The sequence below is a fragment of the Ictidomys tridecemlineatus genome, chromosome 10 (assembly GCF_052094955.1).
Source record: "Ictidomys tridecemlineatus isolate mIctTri1 chromosome 10, mIctTri1.hap1, whole genome shotgun sequence".
Taxonomy (NCBI): Eukaryota; Metazoa; Chordata; class Mammalia; order Rodentia; family Sciuridae; genus Ictidomys; species Ictidomys tridecemlineatus.
In genome coordinates, this window is record NC_135486.1 from 124,104,239 (window position 1) to 124,128,445 (window position 24,207).

At 52.8% G+C, this 24,207-nt stretch overlaps 2 protein-coding genes across 8 annotated transcripts; both read right to left on the reverse strand.

Moving 5' to 3' along the window:
• Positions 1-1,193: 1,193 nt before the first annotated feature.
• On the reverse strand, positions 1,194-13,707 carry Fbrs (fibrosin). Of its 4 annotated transcripts, XM_005323946.5 has the most exons (18): positions 12,168-13,706; positions 11,702-11,881; positions 10,924-10,959; positions 10,799-10,828; positions 9,697-9,745; positions 9,308-9,608; positions 7,639-7,940; positions 7,229-7,434; positions 7,068-7,112; positions 6,757-6,852; positions 6,449-6,517; positions 5,510-5,539; positions 5,058-5,129; positions 4,599-4,716; positions 4,415-4,495; positions 3,397-3,480; positions 3,049-3,256; positions 1,194-2,955 (listed from the first exon to the last, which is right to left on the reverse strand). In XM_005323946.5, exons 1-18 carry the CDS (start codon positions 12,615-12,617, stop codon positions 2,370-2,372), a joined length of 2,943 nt encoding a protein of 980 aa, XP_005324003.2. In that variant the 5' UTR covers positions 12,618-13,706; the 3' UTR covers positions 1,194-2,369. The 4 variants fall into 4 exon arrangements, with proteins under 4 accessions (XP_005324003.2, XP_040132904.2, XP_077880172.1 ...); XM_040276970.2 differs by lacking the exon at positions 7,068-7,112 and having other exon boundaries at positions 12,168-13,707; XM_078024046.1 differs by lacking the exon at positions 6,449-6,517 and having other exon boundaries at positions 12,168-13,707.
• Positions 13,708-14,775: 1,068 nt separating this feature from the next.
• On the reverse strand, positions 14,776-20,348 carry Prr14 (proline rich 14). 4 transcript variants are annotated; one of them, XM_078024050.1, is made up of 13 exons: positions 19,983-20,348; positions 19,107-19,179; positions 18,821-18,983; positions 17,998-18,119; positions 17,738-17,927; positions 17,421-17,464; positions 16,835-16,944; positions 15,975-16,560; positions 15,775-15,844; positions 15,590-15,681; positions 15,462-15,504; positions 15,241-15,312; positions 15,008-15,152 (listed from the first exon to the last, which is right to left on the reverse strand). In XM_078024050.1, exons 1-13 carry the CDS (start codon positions 20,164-20,166, stop codon positions 15,144-15,146), a joined length of 1,758 nt encoding a protein of 585 aa, XP_077880176.1. In that variant the 5' UTR covers positions 20,167-20,348; the 3' UTR covers positions 15,008-15,143. The 4 variants fall into 4 exon arrangements, with proteins under 4 accessions (XP_077880175.1, XP_077880174.1, XP_077880176.1 ...); XM_078024049.1 differs by lacking the exon at positions 15,462-15,504 and having other exon boundaries at positions 14,776-15,152; positions 17,810-17,927; positions 19,983-20,345; XM_078024048.1 differs by lacking the exon at positions 15,462-15,504 and having other exon boundaries at positions 14,776-15,152; positions 19,983-20,345.
• Between the last annotated feature and the right edge of the window lie 3,859 nt (positions 20,349-24,207).

Below are 24,207 nucleotides of genomic sequence, written 5' to 3' on the forward strand. Positions count from 1 at the left end.
TAGTGATGGTGGTCTGCTCCAAAACAAGAGTGGACAGTGGCAATCTGGAGAGATCACACCCCATCTCAAAGAACCACCAAGAGAAAGTAGATCCATTCCCCTGTCAATAGATTTTCAGATTTTTCAGAAGCTGAAAACAAAGACTTCCATGTAAAAACCTGCTTACAAGCCATACCCCACCTTCTGGTCACCTGTTTCTGAATTCTGTAGGGGAAATCTTGGGTAATTTTGGTGGTGGTGGTAGAGAATTGGATACATTTTCACTAAGGAAATGGTATACTTGGAACAAGCCTACCCATTTAATTCTAGGGGCTTGAAGAGCCAGTCTAGATAACAAGTATCTACTAAACTGGGCTAAAAACTACTTAATAGACTAATGCCAAATGCAAAATAGAAGTTGCCCAATAGTATGTTTCATAGATCAGTCCCATTTTCTAAAATACTGTAAGCACATAATTAAAAAAATGCCTAGAATGTTAACCTTGATAATTAACAGTGGTCATCTCTGACAGGTGGGGGTGATAGGACACTTTCTCTATGTGTTTGTGTTTGAACTGCTTTACAGTGACCGTGTACTGCTTACCAAAAACCAACAGTTTTGTAAAAATTATAGATCTTAAAAGACACTAACATTACTATGCACATAGATACATATGCAGGTACACAGGAATCTGAGTAATAGACAAGAAATGATTAACTGGGGCTGGGGATGTGGCTCAAGCGGTAGCGCGCTCGCCTGACATGCGTGCGGCCCGGGTTCGATCCTCAGCACCACATACCAACAAAGATGTTGTGTCCGCCGAGAACTAAAAAATAAATATTAAAAAAATTCTCTCTCTCTCGCCTCTCACTCTCTCTTAAAAAAAAAAAAAAAGAAATGATTAACTGTGGCTACCATGGGGAAGGAGTGGATTTGAGAAAGGCTGGCATCAGGTAAAGAGGAAACTTGATCCTTTGTTCAATGTCTCTGTATAGTTTCAATCTTAAGTGAATTCCTAGGTTGTAGAAAAGTAATGCAAAAACTTCATTGTCCAACACTAACCCACCCACCCATCCAGAACCTGAACAACTCCCCCCGGTGGGGGGGTATCTGTCAGGAGATGGCCAGTATTGATCTCATCCCTTCCTTACAGCAATAACAAGTCCAACCCCCACCAAGCAACCCATACAGACTGAAAGAGGAGTCAGGGGGCCTCATTGTAACACTCATTTTTATATAAATATCCGCAAGTCATGTTACAGAATAAGCCCCACCTGGGGAAAAAGTCAACGTTATGGTTTTGTTAAAGTGAGCCCTGCCTTAGGTCGGGCCCCAGCCTGGAGGCGCCTCTGCTTTGGGAAGGCTGGGGCTGCTGCCATGAGGCTGCTGAAGAAGCTGCCTGTGTCGCCCACCCCTGGGCCAACCCCCTTCTTTGGTGTGTGGTACATGGTGACCTTCTCTGCCCCCCCTCCAGCCTGGGGCAGGGTTCTGGAGAACAGGGTTCTGTGGAGCAGGGCCCAGGAGTCCTGGGGGCACTTGGAAACTGGGAAAGAGAAGGACTGAGCCATTAAGAGGTGGAGTCTGGGCTTAGAGGTTGAGCCTTTTGGAGCTGGGGGCACAGAGTTAACAGGAACAAGTTGGGGGAACCTGGGCTATCAGCCAAGCAGGAAGGATTTTATCCTTCCCTCCAGCCTGGGTCCCTAGGTCCATTCCCCTGTTGGTCCACCTCCTGCTAGACCCCACATTCCCAGGGACAAGCCCTGGGTTCCTGCCTGTCCCCTCCGGCTCTCCCCTACAAATCCCCCTTCCCCCACAGAGAGGCCAGAGGCTAGGAACACAGCACCAGTCTGAGGATTTAATTAACCAGGAAGGGGACTGTTGGGAGGGGTACCCCTGTAAAAATGTACAAAAGGTCTGGGGGGCTATGCGGGAAGGGGTAATATGTACATGGAACCCCCTTTCCTTTGGCCCCTCCTCTCCCAGCCCTAGAAGGGCATGAGGACTTGGGTGGTAGTTGAAGGGGAGGGGGGGGCACTTTGGCCTCTGGCTTATGAGCCCTTGGGGAGGCAGGTCAAGGGCCTAGAGGCCCTTAAAGGGGGCAATGGTGCACCTCAGGAGGTCTGAGCCATGACCTCTGAAATGACCCCCAAACTCATGTACACACATACCTCGCTCTAGAGGCTTGTGACCTCTACCCTCCCAGTGACCCCACACTCCATGATACTTAACCTCATGGGGGTTGGGGATTCTGCTCCCAGGTCCATGACCTCAGAAATGGCCATGAGGTCACGACCATTGCCCTCCAGCCCTGGCTTAAAACCTCAGCCCTAGGACCTTTTCAAAAGGAAAGGTTGGGGGGATAGAGCTTTGCCCCTGCCCCTCCCCCCCCTCACCTGTCAGCCCGGGCTGGGCCAGGGGCTCTAGGTGGGGAACTGGGCCGGGGGGCGGGCACGAGCGGAGGTGGTGCCCCCAAAAGGGCTCCTGGTGGAGTTTTGCTGAGAAGGTGAGGGGTTCCCGGAGCCGCAGCAGGTGGTGGTGGTGGTGCCAAGCGGCTATATAGCAGGGGATGAGCAGGCTCTAGACCATAGAGGCGGGCAGCAGCCACCGCCCCTGGTCCAGTCAGCTCCTCACCCGCCTCATAGAAGCGGGGTGGCCTAGCAAGGCGTGGGGGCCCTGCCAACCAGGTTGACTCCAGGAAGCTCGCACAGCGCTCTGGTGGACTGGGGCCCAGAAAAGGGGGTGGCCGGGGCCTCTCGAACAGCAGGTGAAGGCCCTGTGGCCCAGTGGCTGCAGCAGCAGCAGCAGCAGCAGCGGCAGCGGCGGCGGCGGCAGCGGCTGCAGCGGCAGCAGCCTCTTCCTTCCGCTCTTCCTTTACCCGCACAGATTCCTTGGCTGGCCGGGCCCCTTCCTCACCAGCCCGGGCCTTGGGAGTAGCAGGAGAAACACGGAGCTGGGGCCGAGAGAAGGGGAGGTCCCTGGTGGGGGGCAGGTGTAGAGGAAGAGAATGAAGGAATCCACAGAGGCCAAGAGACTGGGGGGGGAACAGCAGCAGGGCTGGGGAGGCAGACCTGTCCTTCTCCTCCTTGGTGATAGAGGACTCCCTCCGCTCCACAGGCCGCTCCTTGTCTGAGCCTGGTGTCCGGGCGGCCTCAGGGGGCCGGACCCAGGCAGGAAAGGCCAGAGGACTGCGGTGTAGGCGGCCCCATGGGTCTGGGGGGGAAGCGAAGGCTGGTGGGGCCCCTGGGCTTTCTTTCTGGGCAAAGACGGCGCCGGAGTCTGGGCAGAGGGTGAAGTAGATAGAAAGTGACATGGGCCAGCAGGGGAGACCCCATGCAGGCATCCCCTCAGGCCCTGCCTGGGCATGCAACCTCAGTGATACAGCCCCACCCACCCCACCCACCCTACCCAGCACTCACTGAATGTGGGGCTGCCCAGGCCTCCAAAGGCCCCGTTGGAGAGGGCAGCCAAGGAGGCGAAGCTTGTGGGACGCCCAAAAGGATCTGTGGGAGAAAAGGGGGATGGTCAGAGCATGGGGTAGCCAACTCTGAGGTGTGAAGAACTGGCAGGGAAGAGGCAGGTCAGCAAGCTGGCCAGAGCCCTTAAGTTGCTTGTTTTAGCCACCATGTGCTGAGCATTTCCATGGTCCAGGCAAAGCACTGAACTTTGACATGAATCATGTCACTTAGCCTTACAACAAGCCCCATGAGGCAGTTTGGATCATTCTCACTTTTAAGATGAAACAGGCTCAGAGAGGTGAAATGACTTGCCAACGGTCATCTAGTTGTGAGTGAAACCATCAACCTGGGGTCTCTCTGACACCAGAGGTCAAACTCTTCTCCCTTTCCCTTACACCACCTTAGCAGATCTCACCTCTGCAGCAAGCTATTCCCCTGCAGACTTCTCCCCACCTGATATGCAGAGCCGTTCCCAGCCTGACCCTAATTTCATGTGTATCACACAGCCATCAGAACAACTAGCCTATCCTCCCATGGGAACCTCACAGTTTCCCCAGCCAGGAATGCCTCTATGCCAACAGGCTCAAAGCCTTCTTGTTCCCCCACACCCAGGTAATCTCTCCCAAAAAGCCTCCAAGTTCCTTAGGAGTCAGGGTCATGCTCTCCTCTGGGCCTACACAGCCTCCCTCTTCCACCCTCCTCTCCCAGGTGGCACGCTACCACCTACCACTGGCTCCTTTAGAGATAGGGGTCTGAGCTGGCAGAAACTGAGAATCACCCTGGCCTTTCCTACCCCTTCCACAGATAAGAAAATCACAGTTTAGAGTGGGTAGTAGAGAAACTTGCCCAATATCACAAAGCAAATGGAACTAGGTCTACCCCATTCTAACTGCCTCGAGTCTAATTTCCATCCCCAGCTCAAAAACACTTGGAAGTCGGAGACAAGGCCTGGGTTGCCCAACATGCCCTTGGCTCTTACCAATGTGGGTGCTGGGGCTCAGGAAGGGTCCGTGGGCCCCGGGAGCTGCCGTGAAAGGGTTGGCTGCAGCGTGGACGGCACCTGGGCAGAGAGGTGGGAGACTCTGATGAGGCTAAGTGGGTGCAAAGTGGGCCTCAGCTATAGATGGGAAACTTCAGGCCCTGAGAGGGCTGGCCAGACTCACCAGTCGCAGTGAAGAGGGAGGCCGGGTGGGAGAGCTCCTGCCCAGGGGGCAGGGCCCCATAGGGACCCGGAAGGCAGGGCAGGAGGTCGTTCCGAAAGTCAAGCTTGTGGGATTCACCCTGTGTGGGACACCGGGAGAGGGGCAGTGAGTGAGGAGCCACTTTGTGCTTTCTTTCTGTGTCTCTTAAGTCCCTGCTTCTTGCTCTCCCACCCTTATCTCCCCTCCAAGGGCTGGCTGGCACTAAGAGGGGACTTGGGTGTTAGCCCCTGCCTCTCTCAGAACCTTCTCTGACCATCCTTGTATTTAGCCAGAGAACACAGGTGCTAATTGCTCAGTAGTGACAGGATAGGACAGAATGTTTCTGGTCAAGATTCTGCTGTACTCTGTTGAAAGTAGATGCCCATAGCTCAGGCCACCCCTGACTCTCAGATCCACTCCCCAGCCCTCCAGCCCCAGTACCTTCATCTTTTCCTGGTGTCTCAGGATCATGTAAGCCACGCGTACGTGCATGGCACACCACTTCCCTGGTTTCTGCCGCCCCAGGATGACCAAAGGCAAAGGGAAGGAAAGAATGTTCACTCATCACCCACTCCAAGCCTGGTCCTGGGCCCAGCCTTGCCACAAAACATCCCCACTCATCATCCCTAAAATTGAGGGATGATTAGGTTCATTTTAAAGCCTAGGAAACTGAGGCTCAGAGAGAGAAACTGCCTTGCCCAAGATCCCATGGCCAGTTACATCTGAGCTCAGGTCTGCAACTTTGAAGACCTTCACTTTCTACTGTTTCTTATCTGGCTGCCTCCACGTTTTAAGCTTCTCACTCTTTCCCGAATAGGACCCACCCACTCAACCAAACAAGCTGACACACCAGCCCCCAGCCTCATGCAGCCTGAGGTCTTCACCAAACTCACCCTCAAAGGTGGCCGGAAATGGTCGGGGATCTGGGGATGGCAAAGGAGAGATTGGAGGCGATTCAGACCTGTTTACTGACCTGAGTGTCTCATCTCCATTGTACCCACTCACCCCCAGATACTTCCCTGAGATTCTATGCCTCTAACCTTTCCAGCCTTTGTCAAAACTCCTTTCCCATCTCTCCCACTCCAGGCATCTCTTCTCCAGCACCAAGTTCTGAACCTGGCCCCAGGGAGGTGCCCTTTTAGGCCACGTAGGGGGTGGCCTGAGCAGGAGGACAGATTTCTCAATCAGATAAGCTATCCTATTAATAGCTTTATGTAATGGGGGTCTGTTTAAGATTTATTTAGATTAAGACACCCTTTAAGAAGTTGATAAACATCTGGACTAGTCTATCCTCTAAGAAACACATTCTATACTTTTCACAATGTTCCCAGAGCCATGGGTCTAAGCCTGCTACAAATGCCAAGGGGAAGAGACCGCTCTGGCTCCCCCAGCCACTTCACAAAAGGAAGCTTATCTTAACTGTTTTATAGACAGGGCTTCCTGGTATGATGTCATTTGGGAAAAAATTAAAAAGTTCTGTGACTTAAATTTGAAAACCCCTACAAAAACCACTGTCCTTGGGCTGGGGTGTAGTTCAACAGTACAATACATGGGTGAAGCCCTGGGCTTGATCCCTAAGCACCACAAAAAACAAAACCAAAGAACAAAATAGTGTCCTGGTAATTATCTTATTCCTAGGACAATCTCAAGAAATTCCTATTCCTCATGTCTGGGAATTCCTGGTGTTTATATAAATCCTCTTTCCTTAAACACCCAAGAACACCCCAATCATGTATTAAAGAGAAAAAGCCAGTGGTTCACTCTTAAGACAACCCTGCTCTCCCGTCAACACACGTTCTAGCTCCCCGAGGATCTGCCCTGGCCCCCCTCACCTGTGTCCCCTTCTGGGGGAGCCCGCTCGGCACTGGCCCCAGTCGTGGTGGCAGCTCAGGGTTCGTGCTCTGGGAAAGGGGAGTGGAGGGATCAGACTGGAGAGCTGGCACCAAGCATACAAGGAGTCTAGAACCAAGCTGGGGTATGGGACAGCAAAGGAGCATGGCTGTGCAAAAACCTGGGTCCAGAAGGGAGGGCAGGAGTCTAGGCATGGTTTTGGGAAGCGGGGGAAAAAGGTATGTGGATCCAGGGAATCTAGGTTTGTAGAGGACAGAAGGTGGCAACAGTGTCTAGATTGGGAGCTCACCTTGGGCTGGAAGGCCCCCTGCAGGGAGCCAAAGGAGACAGCCGGCGGGAGGCCCGGAGGTAGCCCGGGCACTGCGGGAGGGAAGGCCGTGTACGGCTGTGGAGAGAAGGGGACTAGTCCAAGCAGGGAGTGGAGGTGCAGCCCAGGTCTGGTCTGCCCATCAGTCCTCTGGCCTCCACCCTAAACCCTCCAGGAAGATTTCCCAGGTTCAAGACTCTTGCTTTTGGGGCTGGAGACTGGACCTGAACAGTCAGGGCCACACGTAGTGGTGCATTCATGCCCACACCACACACACACACACACACACTCACATTATGTCGGAAAAGGCCTTCCATCTTTCCTGGGTATTTCTCAAACTAGGGAAGAGAAGGGAAGAGTAAGCTGCCAGCCAGGGACCCAGGGCCTTCCCCTGGAAGCCGCACCCTCCCGCCAGGTCTCTGAGCTTCATCAACTGGCCCAATGAGGAGCTCACCATGTGGGGGCCGTGGGGTGGCAGCAGGCCCGGGGGATAAGGGGTGAAGTGCTGGTGGGTGTGCTGGTGGGTGTGCTGGTGCTGGTGGTTGTGCTGGTGGAACTGGAAGGCCAGGGGCCGGGCCGAGCCCCCTGCCCCCACCACCTCAGGGCCACCCTGGGCATTCAGGTAGCGAGAGTTCAGGTCCTGGCCGATCAGGTCCTGCTCTGTGGGAGGGGAGGGGTAGAAGGCTTTAACTTCTGTGGCCACCAAGTCAGCCTCCTTGGGCCCAAGTGATTGGCCTTCCCTCTGGCCTTGAGCCAGTCCCTCCTCAAGCCCTGCTGTCTGCTGAGGCCCAGATGCCCCAAAGCCAATTGGGCCCGAGCTTGGGGCCATGGCCCCCCACCCCCCGGCCAGGACCCCAAACTCACCAGAAAGGGCGTTAGCGGCTGAGGCCCCAGGGTGCCCTGGCACCTGCAGCAGGGGTGGGGGAGGGGGCAGGGTTGGGCCAGGGGAGAACAAGGAGGGGTGGTGGGGTGGTGGGGGGGCCCGCAGCCCATGGGGGGGAAAGCCGTGGGTGGACAAAGGCAGGGGCAGTGAGGGCGTCGGGGGCCGGTGGGTGAGCTGCGCGGACGAGGAGGAGGCAGATGAGGAGGAAGAGGACGAAGAGGATGATGAGGGGGGAGGCTGAGCCACGGGAGGGGCCGGGGCCTTGGGGGGCGGCCGTGAAGAGCTGGGGAGAGAAGTGGGGAGATGAGTGAGGGGGTTGGGAGGTGCCAGCTCTGACGGGAGGGGGTCAGAAGCCTGGGTGATACCGTGACCCTGGTTCTCCAACACAGAAGATGGCAGAACCCGGCCCCCAGGAACTCCCCCAGGGAACCCATCCTCAGACTGAGGTGCCTCCCACTCCCGACAACCCCATTTTCTCCTTTTCTACGTCTCTTCTTCCACAGAGCTGCCACTGCCATATCCAGCCATATGACTTTCCCTTTTCTGACTCAACTACAGCACAAAACAGATCACTCATTTTGACGCTTAATTACAACAGGCCACCTGGGTTCCCACCCTAACATAGTGGAAGCAGCACCATGTTGGCCTGTCCTGGGATTCAGGAGACCTGAATTCTAGGCCCATCTTGCCATGAACACCCTGGGTGACCTTGAGCAAGTCACTGCCCCTCTCTGAGCCTTAGTTTTCTCAATATAACAACAATGATAATGATGATGACAACAACAGTTATAGCATCAATAATAAGAATGTCAATAATTCTTACCCTTTGGTGAGCACTTACTGCAGGCCAAGTGCTGGCACCTGCTTTATAAACTAATACAAGTCTCCAAACATTTCACACCACCTTTCCAAAGTGTTGCCACAGCCACGCAACCATCTGTACTACACCACTTACTTCTTTCTATAGCTTAACTTTCTGTTTTAACCTCACCCTAAGCAATACCATGTGAAATCAAGGATTTGAGGTATTTTGCTAAAGCACATAACAGCTATAATGACTATTTCGTAGTTTACTCAGGTTAAGATCTGTCATCATTCCACATCCCCACTTATGAGTGTACACACTTTGGGAAACACTGCATTCACTCAGAATCAACAGCTTTAGGATGAAGGTACCATTATTATTTCATTTCCCAGAAAAAAAGGAAATTGAGGCTCAGAGGGGTTAAATGACTTGTCAAAAATCACACAGCCAATAAGTGGCAGAGCAATAATTTCAATTCAGGTCTGACTGACACCAAAGCCAGCACTCTTTATCATCATGTCAGCATTTCCCAAAGTATGTTCCAAAGAACACACTATTCCTAGCAGATATGCCTTATGAAAAGTTCTCACCAGTAAAAAAAAAAAAAAAATTGGGTAACAGATCAAACTGGATTACCCTGCACATAAATATATAAAGGTCTCATATAAGTCCTGCAGTAATCTCTTTAAAATTTACTTCACCGAGTGTCTCAAACTTTTCAGCCTCAGAATCCTTTTTCAAGTCACACCCACAGGTATCATCCCATGTCCCAGTTAGAGTGCCAAGGGTTGGCGCCAAAATATCCATGCCTATCCAAGATCACAGCAAACCCTTGGACTACTCACCTGCCAGTGCTGAGGTCCAGGCTGCTGCCATAGGGAGAAGTGCGGAGGCCGAAGGGCGAGACCCGAAGCTGCAGCTGGGGTTGGGGTGGGGGTGGCAGACTGGGGGTGGCCGGCAAGGGTGCTGGGGGTGAGACAGGAGGCCGAGGGGCTGGTGGAGGCGGTGGTTCCTTTGGGGGGAAAGGCACTAGCAGCGGGTCGGGCCCTGGGGGCTGCTCCTGGCTCCGCTCCAGGCCCGACACTTTAGGGACCACGGAGAGTTTTGCTTCACAGTTCCCATTGAAGGCGCCGTGGGGGCCCGAGGCTGTGAGGGCAGGATGGCAGACATGCTTAGTAGAGGCTCATGCTCACCCGATCTCCCTCCCTTGCTTCCAACACACCCTTGTACCAACCTTTGCTGGTTGAGACAGTAAAGGATGGGTCAAGGTCATCATCGGAGACCTAGGGAAGAAGTAGAAGGAGAGAATTAAGTTGTAGGTGGTCCAGGCCTCCATCTAGGAAACGACAACAGCCTCTGGAGACTGCCAGAAACAGATGATAATAGCAAGTTTACTCCATCAGCTTAGCTGAGATCCACTGTATTGTGGGTACTAAGGGGCCTAAGCTTGGAGAAAGAAGTAAATTGCTGAGCCTGAGAATCTGCTAGGCAAGGAGAACTGAATCAAGGCAGTACTGAAGTGTCAGAAAAACAGGAAATCAAAGCAAAAATGTCAGATATCACTACTGCTGGCCCCCAGGACAACCTGATTTATAGATTGTTTGGTCCACTACCATTAGCAAAAATCTTTCAACTAACTGCAAAGATTTTGAAACCTGGAGACTCCTCATTAAGAATCCAGACTCAGGTTTTCTTGTCCCCATTCTCAATAGTTTGCTAGAAATGGATAGTGGCCATCCCCTTAAAATGGACAACAACTCCCTGCACCACAGTCCTTGTCCAGTCAACTTTTGAAGGAAAACAAGGCATACATCAGAAAATGCAAATTTCACTACTTTTAGGAGTAGTTACACAGTTGTGTACAGTACTATCTGCCAGGACATGTTACTACACGTCAAGCAAATCAACTCTAATCGTAAACTAAGATACCTCTAAAAGAGAAGTTCCTACACTGTTTACAATGGTTTAGTGTCCTTACTGCCATGATAAACATCTCGGCTCAGACTCTCACCCATGAAACTCAAATTGTAAGAGGTGACTAATGGCCAGTGGGAAAGACCACCTGTGTTCCAGTCATTCTGAATGTCCATGAACTAGTGGTAGCTCCAAGAGGTTTAGAAAGAATGGCTCACCAAGACATGGACCTTCTTTCTCTGGTTAGCTGGCCACTTGCCCTCCCAAGTCCCCCATTTTTCTCCCAAAAGACCAATCCAGGCTCAACCTAACCCATGTTCCCCACTCAAGATGAGGCTGTCTGCTGCATGTAGGCCTTTAAGCTGCAGTCCATCTTCCAAGCTGGGGACTCTGCCTGCCCAGCAAGTTCTAACTCCACTCACCCTCTCATCCAGATCACTTTCCGCATCACACTGGGGAGAAGGAAAAGAGAATGGTGTCAGGATAGGGAAGAGAGATGAGGCCCAAGGGATGGGGGGAGGAGCCAGGACAGGTAGACAGCACTTACTATGTATCCAGCTTCCAGAGAGTGACGGGAGAAGGCCTGAGAAAGACCAGAGTCCAGAGGTAAGGGAGGCTGACTGGCCAGGCAACTGGATAAAGTCTCAACTCCCGGCAAGGCATTCAAGGTCTCTCATGATCTATTTTCAACCTCTTTTTGTAGCTGCTTCTCTGGCTAGTGCCCATCCCCATTCTACTGTCATTTTCTAAATACACTAGGTTCTTACATTTATGCATGTTGACCCCAAACAACTTTTCTCCATTTCTCCTCTTAGCAAACTTCTGACTACTTCAGGGCCTGACTAAGTCATCCTAGGGGGCTTTCCCTAACCACAACCCTCCTCCCATCCCCCAGACAGAAAGAGTGGTTTCCTCATGTGAGTTTCTGCAGCATCTCTTCCATACCTCTTCCAGATCTGGCCTTGTATAGCTTTTCTCAAGCTTAATTCTAGGTATTTAATTGCCGACGCTTTTCTTTCCTACCACCACCTCAAGGGTCCACATGTAATTTATGATTCAAACAAGTTCCTTTGATTTGTCTCTTAAAATTATCAATGCATCTGAAACCAATGTAGAACCAAACAAAAACAGGTGAGTCTGACTGTAGACAAATCTTGGGTCAGACCTGGATAGGGAGAAGCTGGGGGTTCAAATCTGCTGTACCCTTTCCTCTTTGCCCTTAGAGTCTGAGGTTAGTGTTTAGGATGCACTGCTGACAGAAAACCAATCAATGTTAAAGACTCCACCCAAAGAGTGTTAAAGGATGGGGATCTGGGACACCTCACCTCTTTCCTTCTCCGCTTATTGGGCCATTTGCGGGCCCGATCCCCAGGGGGCCGGCCAGGCTCCCGATCAGAGCTGTCCCCTGGCTCTCCAGTGGCCCCACTGGAGCCCCCCCTCTTCCGTTTCCCAGAATGCTTCAGCCGATGTTCCAGTCGCTCTGGGGGCTGAAGAGATGCATCCTTCTGTGGAGGAGGAGGTGGGACTGAAGTAGATGGAAAAAGAAAACCTCCCCACTTCTCTAGGGGTGACCAGGCCGCCAAAGTGCCTCTCAGGCCCAGTAACCTGGTTGGTCCCTGGAGACTAGCTCTACCTCCTCCCACCCAGGGTGGGGCAGAGCCTGGCCAGAGGAGCCGGTTGCTCTGGTTTGGGGTGCCAGCATTCCCCCCTCAACCCCACCCACTCTAGGCACTGTACCCTTCTCTCTTCCCTCTGAAACCCCCAAAGGTCCCCAACCCCAAAAGGCCCCACCTGCAAGGCCTCGAGGCTGGCGAAGCTAGCAATGGCGAAGCCATCGATCAAGTCCTCCTCCTCTTCTTCCTCCTCCTCAGGCTCCTCCTCGGCTTCCCCGTCGTCTGCGCCCCCCTCCTCCTCCTCCTCTTCCTCCTCCCCGCGGCTTCCCGAGCCGGCGGGCCGCTTCCGAGCTCGGGGTCGCGGGGGCCGAGGCCTAGGACGGGGCCGCCGCCGTCTCGGGCCTCCGGGCCGTTCTCCAGACGAAGCTGACGACCAGGGCCTGGTGGGCGGCGGCGGTGACGACGAGGACGAAGAACCGCGCGGGGCGGCTAACAAGGCCCGGGGCGCGTCTCCGCCTGGACCTCGGCGGCGCCGCTGCTCTCGGTCTCGGTCTCGGCGCGAGCAGCGCCTCCGTCGCCGCTCCCCCTCAGCTGCCCAGCCCGGGCCCGGGGCCGCGGCCGTCTCCATGGTGACGGCCCTCAGCGCCGCATCCGGAGGCGGCGGGGCCTGAAGCGGCCTGTCGGCAGGCCCGGGGTCGCAGGCGCGGCGCTGGCGGCTGCACAGGGACGAGAGGGCCACGGCTTCCCCTTTAAAGCAGGATCTGCTGGCCCCGAGCTTGCCCCAAGGCCAAGGCCCCGAGAGCCGGCGCCGCCCCCGGGGCGACAAGCCCGAGGGCCCCCCCCTGTGGGGCCGACTGGGCCGAGAAGGCGAAACGAGTGGCCGTCCCTTTAAGGTGAGGCCTTAAGTTGTCCAGCCCCCGGCCCCTTTAAGACGACCCAACACTGTCCGGCTGGCCTACTGCGGTGGCCGCCCCCTGCCAGGGGTCGAGGCAAGTCTCCCCGAGGAAGAGGAAGGGCCGCCCCTTTAAAAGGGGCCGAAAGCTCGACCCGAAACGCAGACCTCCCCTTTAAAAGTGTCTTAAGTCCTCCGGCTAAAAGAGGCCACCCCTTTAAGGAGTCCAGGGTCCTTCACACAGCCGGCCCTCCCTTTAAGGGATCAGGAGTTTGTTTCTAGTCCTCCACAAACGGCCACTTCCCCTTTAAGCTGAATTTAAAGGACTTCTTGCGTAGGAGGAGGTAAGGGTGGGAAATCCCACTCGCCCCAATTCTTCCAACAGCACAGTTCTCAATTTGTCAGCTTCTGCTCGACGTTTCCCCTTTAAGGCTGGCGTTGGAGTCTGCCGAGTTCGGTGGCCACCCCTTTAAGGAGATTTAAAGGGGCCTCCTCCAGGCCCTGCTCCTCCAGCCTCCGCCTCCGGTCGCCATGAAAGGTGCGAGGGGGGGCGGGGCCGCGGGGCCAGCCCTCCAAAGTCCCGGATGTGAGGCACCGGTGACGGGTAGAGCTTCTCTGTCCGCCGACATAAAAGTCTCTTCCTCCTTTCCTCCGTCTCTGTCTGATTTGTGCCTTAGGAAATCCGGAACGGCCGTTGGGGAGCCAGGGAACTCCAGCGCACTCTCCCGTTGTCTCCTTTGGAGTCTTGGGCCTCTTCTCCGCCAGGACTTCCCTACCCCTCCTCCCTCTTCCTCCTCAGCCTACGCCTCCTTCCTCTCTCTGCCTCCTCCCACTCCCCGCCCCCTTCCCCTCACCCCCCACGGGCTCAGTAGTTGATAGGTTGGTAAGAATACGTCAAAGCGAAGGGCGGAGTTAAATTCCGGGGATAGGTAATATGTAACCGCCCTCAAATCTTGGATTGGGTTACGTCAGATTAGCTCCGCCCTTCCTCGAGTCTTGTGACTCGACTGGTTAGAAGTAGGTGTTTGGGGCGGTTCCTTAGGTGGCCCCGCCTTTTCCTGCTCTTCGTTTATTGGACGCTTTCTGACGGCGTCAAGGATAGGAGTTGAGATGCCGTGCCCGAGTTTAGAGGGCAGTTGGCCGCTGGGCGGCGCGTGGCTGAGGAAGGTGCTGTTCGACAACCAGTTACGTCGCGTCTGCCTTTCCGCCGCTTGGCGTTTAGCGCATGCGCATGGTGATGCCACCTCTGTCAGGTCTCTAGGGGGATCGCTCAAGCGGCGTGAGGTGGTCCCAGTATGCCGCTTGCTTTGCGAGTGTTAGATTTGCGAGATCGAGATTCTGTCCAGTTACTTTTCGGCTCAAAAATGCTGGTCTGTGTTCTCCGAGCGCTAACAAAAAACACTTTGCACTTATGTGCCGTGCACTTTCTCATATGTTAACTCATTTGGTAATTATTTGCCCATTTTACAGAAGGCGAGGGGAACTGAAGTACAGACAGCTGGGAATCCCTGTTCCAGAATCTGTCCTCTGCTCCGTGCAGTCTCTAAATTATGAGTGCCACTCTGACTGTTTTCCTAGTCTTCTTTGGGGGGACCAAGTGTGGTGGCATACCCCTGTAATCCCAGCCCCTGGAGAGACTGATGCAGAAAGATTTCAAGTTCAAAGCCAGCCTCAGCAATTTACAGAGGCCCTAAGCAACTCAGAGAGACCCTTTCTCTAAATAAAATATAAAAAAAGAGTTGGGGATGTGGCTCAATGGTTAAGCATCTCTGGGCTCAATTCCTGATGCCCCCTTCCCCCCAAAAAAGCCTAGTCCTTTGGGGGAGTCAACATAGAAATATCAGTCAGTACTGTCAATCAGTCTATCAGTCTCAAACTCAGAAACACAAAAGAATCAGAAACATATCGAAAACTTTACTAGAAATATAGAGAAAAAAATATAAGTGCCTTAGAGGTTCCCCTCCCTCCAGATGTATGGACAAACAAGAGTTTCTAGGGTTGATGGGGTTGCTCCCCATCTATTTCTCCTCCTCCAGGAATAAGGCATCTAGCTCCTCCAGCCGTTGCTGCAGCAGGGGTCCCACATCTGGGCTGGGTACCAGGTTGGGAGTAAGGCTCCTGCTAGCTGCTGCCCGGACCCCACGGGATGGCCGCCGGGATCGGGGAAGACTGCTGTCCCGAAATTCTACAGCCCTCCGGAGCTTCCTTGAGCTGGTGAGAATCAGAGTCCCATTGCGCTCCCGGGGTTCCTCAAAGATGGTCTCAAAGGTCCTGGACCAGATAGGGAGAGGAGCTATTTACCAACAGGCCATTGGTTCTGGCCTTCCTCTACCACCCTCAAGCTTTCAAAGTTCCTCACCTCCTGGTTGTGGGTGATTGATAATTCTTGTTGGTATAAATTTCTTCCAAGCTGAACTCCTTCTTGTTTAACCTGGGAGCAAAGAGCAGAGGCCACTGAGAAACCTTGGGCCAGTGGGGCCTGAAGAAGGGCTAGGTAAGGCCTGGTCTGTATTTCAGTTTCTGGATCATGCCAGGGCCAGGAGTGCTGTGTGAGGCAGACAGGAAGTTCTAAGCACAAACCATGTCCATGCCAAACTTTCTCCTCCAGGCGGGACTGTGCTCCCTGAGAGGAGACAAAGCCATACTTCAGGGGACATAAGCCTCCACCTGCTGGACCAAGGCAGCGCCCTGCCTAGTGAATCTCTCACCTGACTGGTCGAGGCAGGCCCATTGGTGTAAGGTTTATTTGAGGACGGACTGGTGTCTTACGTATTCTGAATCCAGAAACTTTTCCCATAGTCTGCAAAAATGGTGTAGGTAGTTAAGAGTGGCTTCCTTGAAGTACAGACAGCTGGGAATCCATTTGTCTCCTCCCTCTCAGCTGTAATCCTACCTTGGTCTCAGGGTCTGAAAGCACCTGGTCTTTTGAGGATCTTGGTTCCTTCCCCTTGGTTGAGCCCAATCTGCAGAGAAGGTCAAGGCTCAGGAACCAACAAGATTCACAGCAATATCCCCATCTCCTGCCCACTGAATACTTAAGGAAGCTGGACCCAGACTGTGGCCAGGGCTTCAAGGGTTTATTGAGTGCACTACCTGGGTTCTGCTGGTTCGGAGAAGGAGGAGGTGGATGCACTGGACGAGCAAGATGTGGTGAGAGAAGGGGAGGCAACCATTCCTCCAAGAGGGAAGACCTCTTTCCGGAGACAGGGCCGAGGAGGTGGTGGGGCTCGGGCCATCTCCCCACCACCCACAGTGTGCCGACGGGGCCTGGACCAGCTTGTTTGGGGTGGAACAGGGGGCCAGGTGCAGGTACCTGGGCCAGGGGGCCCCAGATCAGGGCAGGAGTGGCTTCGGCCCAGAGAAAGCTTAGGGAGAGGTGCTGGGGTATTATGGTCCTGAGCCCGCCACTGGCGGATGGGGGGACGGGGACTAACAGATGTAATGCCCTCAGCCCGGGACTGCTCAGCCTCTGAGATGGCAATCTTCAACTCCAGCTTCATGGGAGATGATGGGGGTGGGGCCCGCGGGGTCTTGTTGGGCGTGAGGAAGATGTCAGCGAAACTCTCCAGCTTGGAGCGGACGGAACGGAAGAGGGGGGCCAAGCCCCAGGGACTGAGGCGGGGGCGTAAAAGACTGGATGGTGGTGGGGTCGATGGGGGCTCCAGAGCAGGATCTGGGGCTAAGGAAAGGAGAGGGTCACAGGTAGGCATTCCTTAGCTGTGGGTGTCTAAGCCCCAACTTAGCAGCCTTGGCCTCTGTCTCAAACAATAATCTTTATCCACAGAGGAATAAACCCACTCCTAAAAATTAAGTCCTACAATTGGGAGTTAAACCTCAAAGCCTCTAAATTCCACTTTCATGCACTATGTTCCACTCTGGGAGGACCCCACCTCCCACCTCTGCACCTGATACTTCCAGAAATCTTAGTTCCCAGTCTCAACCCTCATACTTACCTGGTGGTGGGCTCCCTGGTGGGTCTGCAGTAAGGGTGGACGGCTGGAATGGAGGTTCTAGGTCCTCAGATGCAGGCATTAGCTGGTGAACCTTTGCCATGGGCTCAACTCTGAGGTTAAGGGGCAAGGTAAAGGTTTCAGGTGAAGGCTTCCAGGTCTAAATCTCACCTAAGCCACCACCTCCTCTGTCCTTTGTTTTTTGTGGGGTTTTTTTTTTTTGGAAGGGGATACTGGGAATTAAACCTGGGACACTGTTACTGAACTATATATCCCCAATCCTTTTTATTTATTTTTTTACTTATTTATTTTTTGGTACCAGGGATTAAACTCAGGGGTGCTTAACCACTGGGACACATCCCCAGACACTTTTATTTTTTATTTTGAGACAAGGTCTCACTAAGTTGCTTAAGGCCTTGCTAAATTGCTGAGGCTGGCTTTGAACTTGCAATTCTCCTGCCTCAGTCTCTAGGAAAAGCTTGTGCATGGCACCCCTGTCCCTTAAAGGTGCTACAAGGAAGACTGAAAAATAAATCCTGATGTCCCTAGCTCTGGCTACCGGGATGATCCCTTTCCCAGCCCCTCTCACCTTTGTGATGGGATGGCGAAGGTGGGGTTCTCATCCATGAAGTCCTGGATATAAACAAGGGATATATGTGGAGAAGCAGGGAAGCTGCCTTTGGCTTCCTTAGTTCCCTATGCCCTGGCTCTTTCAGTCCCTAGCTACCTGCTTGGGTTCACACTTAAGACTTTCATATAATTTTTGCTCAGGTATTTTATGCTACCTAAAATGCTGTGATTCTTGCCCTGAGAAATTTACCCCAGAGTCAGTCATCTTATTTCTCTTTTATAACCCTGCTAGAATGCCCCAGCTAAACCCCTATCATCCTTCCCCAAGTTCTATACCTCAGCTGGGAGTCTGGGACCAGCAATGTCTTCTAGCATCACCACCAGGGTAGGTTGGGGGCCCCGGCCCACCTTTGGTGAAGGGCTCTCCTCTGGGATGGGGCTTGTCTTTGATCGTTGCCTCAGGGTAGAAGAGGGCCGATGGATTCGACTCAAGGGTTCTCGGCACAAATGCAGGGGGTCAGGAGGCCTGGAAAGGGAACCAAAAACTCAGTGGGCTCAGCTGTGTCCCCAGCTGATTCCCCATCCGCCATGCTCACCTGGCCTGTGAAGGCCACTTGATCTTTTGGGGTGGTGAGGCACGTGACTGGCTGCAGACAGAATCTTGAAGATTGCTGTGTTGCTGTGGAATAGAGTTCTTCTCTTGAGGGACCAGGGGGACCTAGAAGAGAGAGAGGTGTCAAGAGCAAGAGAAGGGGGCTGGGGATGTGGCTCAAGCGGTAGCGCGCTCGCCTGGCATGCGTGCGGCCCGGGTTCGATCCTCAGCACCACATACAAACAAAGATGTTGTGTCCCCTGAAAACTAAAATAAATAAATAAATAAATATTTAAAAAAAAAAAAAAAAGAGCAAGAGAGGATGGACTGAACAGTGTCTCCCTTAGCCTAACAGTTCCCTTAGCCTCAAGGTGACAAAGATCATGGCTAGAATTCACTCAAATCCCCAAAGAAGAGGGGAACTGGTCTGAATTAAGGGCCAGAATTAGAGATCTTGAACTGCAGGTGTGGAATGTGGGTAATCTCAACAGGCTGTTTGGAGAAATGAAAGAGAGTGATCTTGGGTGGGTCAATACCTTATTTTGGGTATCAGTTTTTCTCATTTGTGCAATGGAGCCAAGGACCCCAGAAGCTTTCCCAAGGAAAAAAAGCAGAAGGGTTTCTCATATTCGAAAGTTGTAGGAATGTGAAACCCTGCTCACTTCTAGGTTGAAGGGAGAACTATCCAGAACTGTAGCATTAGGGAGGGTGCTGGGGCCATAGACATGAGAATGAGGTGTTTGTATATTTTTAAGGACTCTAATCTGACTTTGGTACTGAGGAGTGATGTGAGGGGAAAAGAGGGCCTTTCAGTTCAGGGGGCTCACCATGCGGGCAGCCATAACATCTTCCAGCACCACGGCAAGGACCCTCCGAGAGGCCTTTTCCAGGGGCGAAGGGGCTCCCACGGGCTGCAGCCTTGGCCGTTTTGGGCTCCTGGCTTCCCATAATGATCGAGCTAGAGGCTGACGGCACAGCCGGCTAGATGAGCTGGAGGGTGAAAGAAGCAGAGGACAGTCGCCTGAAACTGTCGTTGGCTCTGTAGTTTCCCGGTACAGCCGCCAGGACCCCCGTCTCCCGGGCTCAAGACAGGCGGGCGGGGTGCGCTCTCACCTGGAGTCCCCAGGCAAGTCCATGGGGGAAGCGGCGGCTCCGGGGGGGTCCCTGGGGGATGCCAGGCTGCGGCCTGGGGTAAGGGGGGGAGCAGGGGAGCGGGGAGTGAGGGCCAGCCCCACCCTCGGGCCTCCGCCCTTCATGGTCCTCCCGCAGCTCCCGGTAACCCAGACTGGAGCCCTGGGGCGCTGAAGGGCGCCCCCGGCTGGCAGGCTGGGGCGGGTGTACTCCCGCTGCCGCCGCCTTGATCAGCGGTTCACTCTTGCCCTGCCTGGCACCTGCCGCGAGATTCTGGGTTACAGAGGCCCCAGTTCTCCCAGGGTCCTAGTCTCCCAGGGCCTTTGTCCCTAAAGATTCTACCCTGAGATTCCCCGGGATCCACTGGGATCCCGGTCCTGGGAAGCTTCGTTTCCGCTGCATGCTTCAGTGATCCTTCTCCCTTCTCGGCGAGCAGCCGAGGATTCCAAAGCAATACTCCACACACTGACGGTCCTCCCTCCCACCAGATCCCCAAGACCGGATTTCTACGGAAAGAATCCTACAGCGCGGTTCTTCCAATCAGACGCCGCACGGCGCTCCTCCTCCCCCTGTGAGCTTTAGCTCTGCAAAGCTCCACTCCGGCGGGGGCAGCCCGAGCTTTGGCATCACAGAACTCAGTCTGGATCCCGGGGGATCTACTGTCAAGCAGATACCCTCTTTGCTCCAACCCCGGAGGTTCCGCCCACAGACACCATCCCACCCACACCTCCTACCCTGCCTGTATCCCCTCCCAGCGTTCCACCCAGCCCGGGACCAGATGGTTCAAACGCTCCCTATCCCGCCCCCCCTCCTGCCCGCTCTGCAGCCGCTCCTTGCCCTCCCCCGCGCGCCGCTCACCGCCGCCTCCCGCGGATCCCGGGTCTTCGATAGCTCCCACCTCCGACTCCTTTAAAACCAGCCTTACCCAACGCTGCCCAACCGCCAGGGGCCTTCTTCTCGGAGTCTCCGGGCACCGCCCAATCGCCGGTCCCCGTCTTCCGGGGTGGTATGAAACTAAGTGAAGCCGCCTGGTGGCCATCATCCCTAGGGGCAAGAAGCCAAATTGGGCAGCACCGCCATTATAGTTGTGGGCAAATATCGTAGTCCGGGTTGAACCTTAGTGGACGCGACAGCGTCATCTTTTCGAAGGCGAGTTAGTAGCTAAATACTATGCCAATTTCATGACATGCTGAGGCAACCATAGTGAAGCTAGGGTGCCTCCACGTTTTTTAAGGGCATCTTCCGGTTCTTTCGCTCTTAGGCCAATGAGCGTCGACCGACTGCTAACGATTTGTGAAATTCCCAACGTCCTAGAGAGGCCTCATCCGAGTCTGATTGCGACACAACCCGGAGTTCTTCCACCAGATTCTCACCGCACAGGATCTGAGTTTGGGAGGGAGTGGCGGGGGTCCTGAGTTCAAACACCGGAGGTCAAAGACCAGGGCAGGTGCAGCCTCGGACTTCTTTGTTGCAAGGGGTCCTGGAGAAATTGGGCCCAGCCGAAGTTGGGAAGAGGTTGGGCATGTTGATCTTCATTTCGTCTGAGTTTTGTATGCTTCTTCCCGAGGAGTGGAGGTGTCCGCTAACCGCAGAAAGGGCTCACCATTGAGGCTCCATTGCAGGAGGTCATAAATCCACCTTAGCTTGCTTGGTGGGGCCGGTTCAGCTTCCCTCTTTGTTCGGGACTCCCAGGAGCCACTATCAGGAGGAGCCTGACTGATGCAGACCGTAAATACTCAGGGTTCAGGGATGGGATCTCGAGGCTTGGAGAAACTGCATCATGGGTTTTTAGCAGGAGCCAGACTGTTGGTGGGGAAAAAGTGAGCATATACCGTCTTCTCGCACTGTGAAGGCGCCCTCAGCACCTAATCCAGAAGAACTATTCCCTGTTCCAAAGCAAACCTTGTTTTCTTAATAAAACAAGAGAGCCTGAAGCCTAGTGTCCTGGGTTTAAGATCAAGGTGCCGAGGCACCTCTCGGTCTAGAACAATTTTCTTTCGGGAGATTGAGTGATGAAAGTGTTGAAACAATGATATGGAAAGAACAGAATTGGTAATCAGCAGCATGGAACGTAAAGATTCTCCAACTCCGTCCCAAGGACTCTCTTCAAGATAAAAGTGCTCTCAGGATTACAATGTCTCTTTGTGACTGGAGATCGGCTGGGTCTCTGGAAATCCTTTATGAGATTTCTGGTGTGAGTAGGCAACAGCTCTTCCAGCTAGAGGGATTTTCTCTCCTCCTGGATCCATTTGGCCGTGTGGTGCCTAAAGATATTCTCTGGAGGTATGGTGAGTGCCTAGGCCTAGAGTGTCCTGAGTTTAAACACACAGGTCCTTTCTAGGCCCCAGGGCAGGACAAGCCTTCAAGAGCAGAGCAAACAATCTGATTTTTGATTCTCTAAGTTGCCAGAAGTCTCAACAACACTAAGGGTAAAGGAAGTAGCCTAAGGAAAAGGCCTGGAGGCTGAAAATTTGGTAGATAGGGCCCAATCCTGAGATCCTAACTTAGGGCATAGAGTTCATCAAATTGAAATCTAGGGTAGACTGTCCCAGCCCTCAGCCTAGGCTAGCAAGGGTGAGCACTCGTAGCTTCACAAAATTGAACTCTGCCCTTTTTGTGACTCCTATTTCAACTACTCCTACCTAACCCACCATCTGGGTACATATTACAATATGTGACTAGTGTGTGCTGAATAGTTCACATAAACTCCAGTGGGGCTGCTGATGGGCTGTTAGTGCACTTTAGTTATCTTTCCTCAGAAACTGGTCCTCTGGATCTCCCATCTTCTTAACTGTGTTTGGCCTTATATATAGGATAGGAACAATAAGCCCTATCATGCCCATCTCAAAATAGACTTGGAAGATGAAGAGCAAGAGAGCAAGACACAAAGAGAAAAAAAAAGTGAAGCTGGGTGTAATGGTACATACCTATCATCCCAGTGGCTAGGGAGGCTGAGGCAGGAGGATTGCAAGTTCAAGACCAGCCTCAGCAACTTAGTGAGACCCTGTCTCAAAAAAATAAAAAGGACTGGGGATGTAACTCAGTGGTAGAGCAACCCTGGGTTCAATCCCTAGTACCTGCCCCCAAAAGAGGATGATAAAAGCTGCTGCTTCTTAGCCAAGTGCAGTGGTGCACAGCTATAATCCCAGCAATTTGGGAGGCCAAGTGAGGAGGATCACAAAGTTCAAGACCAATTTAGCAATTTAGTGAGACCCTGCCTTAAATTTAAAAATGCCTGGGAATGTAGCTATTAAGCTCTACCATTAGGTAGAGCACACCTGGAGTTCAATCCCTAGTACTGCAAACAACAAAAAGCTGCTTCTTTCTGCTCTGAGTGCCCTGCCCCTTTGGGTCCTCCAGCTAGCTGCTGGAGACCTTTCTGTTAAAACCCACTAGCCTGAGCTCCAAAACAGCCAGGGTAGAGTGGGTGGGGTTGTAGCTGCAAGGTATCAGAGATGGGTGAAATGGGTCAATTTTAGCACTTTACCAGGAACCACACCTCAGAAATAACAGTAAGCCTTGGGTTTGGGTTGCTGCTCTGGTTTGCATTAATCCATTCAACAAAATTTTAAGACTTCCCAGGTACTATGTCCTCGGGAGAAACATGCCTAACCCCTGAGAGTTTGTATCCCTGCATTTATACCTCTGAATACGAGATTGCCCTCAGTTCTGATGCTTCCAGCAACTTCAATCCTCTACTCTGAGGTACTTGATTTAGCCAGGTTCAAGCACATTCCTGCCCAATTTAAGTCCCTGATGAACATTGAAGCTTCACTTCTGGGGGGGTTTTCTACTCTAGTCAGCTACTTCAGATTGTTATTATTATTTTTAATCTGAAAAATTTGGTCCTGCCTATGGTCCTCCTCCTCTTTCCCAGTGGAGAGAGCCACCTGTGGCCAGTTCCGTCCTTGTCCATCCCCTCTTTTTTTCTAGCAGGGGGATGGTAGACACCGCTCAAGTTTGGAAAACTGATGGTAAAACTAATGAAAATGTGGGGAGGGAAGGAGATTGGGAGGGTGGAGAGACAACAAAGAAGAGTGAAGGGAGCTGCCTATTAATATCTGAAACAGTAGTACATTATGATGCCTGTTTTCAATTTATCCCCTCATCTCCAATTTTATTTGTTTATTTAGGGCTGGTAATCAATCTCAGGGCCTCCCACATGCTAGGCAAGCACTCTACTACTGAGCTACACTCCCAGCCCTCAAATTCATTCTCCCCACCCGCTTGCTCTGTGAGAATGGATCTGGTCCATTGAAATATTTTTTCTCTGCTAGCTGGCATTGTGTTAAGGGTTGTCCATATACTGCTAGAAAAACATTGCAGCAAGAAAGGGAGTTGCTTCCTGGTTCCAGTGAACCTACTGGCAGGCTCCTGGGTTCTATCCCCTAGCCCCTGCATGGTGGTCAACAGCATCCAATGGCCAGCAGCTCACCCTAGTACCTTCTTGGATGGCTTTGTAGTGACTCCACTACAAAGTACCTCTGGTGAGACATCTTTTCATGAATAGCCCTTCCTGGCACCCTAGAGGAAAGATTTCCAGCAGGTTCCACGAGAAGGGCACTCTAACCATTTCTGTGACCTCTCCAGAAAGTTCTGGATCACCCCCAGGAAAGATGGAGTATTTTTCCTGGATGCTCTCAGTGTGAGGGACAGCAGCTGCTTCTTATATCTGCTGTTCTTGCAGTTTTTTAAATTGCTTATTATCTGTAGTGAATAGAATTTTGCCCCCCCCAAAGATATGTTCAAGTCCTAACCCTCTCCCTCAGTTCCTATAAATGTGATTTTATTTGGAAATAAAGTCTTTGCAAATGTAGTTAAAATGAGATCATACTGTATTAGGATGGGCCCTAATCCAGTGACTGGTGTGTCATTAATAAGAAAAGGAACTTGGACACACACGTAAAAAGGAGACTGTAATGTGAAGATACAAACATGCAGAGAAAATACCGTATGACAGAGGCAGAGATTGAAGTGGTGCTTCTGATACAAGCCAAGGAATGCCAAAGATTGCCAACAAGATTACCAGCAACCTAGAAGAGGCAAAGGAAGACATTCTACCCAGGAAAATGATACAGAATTC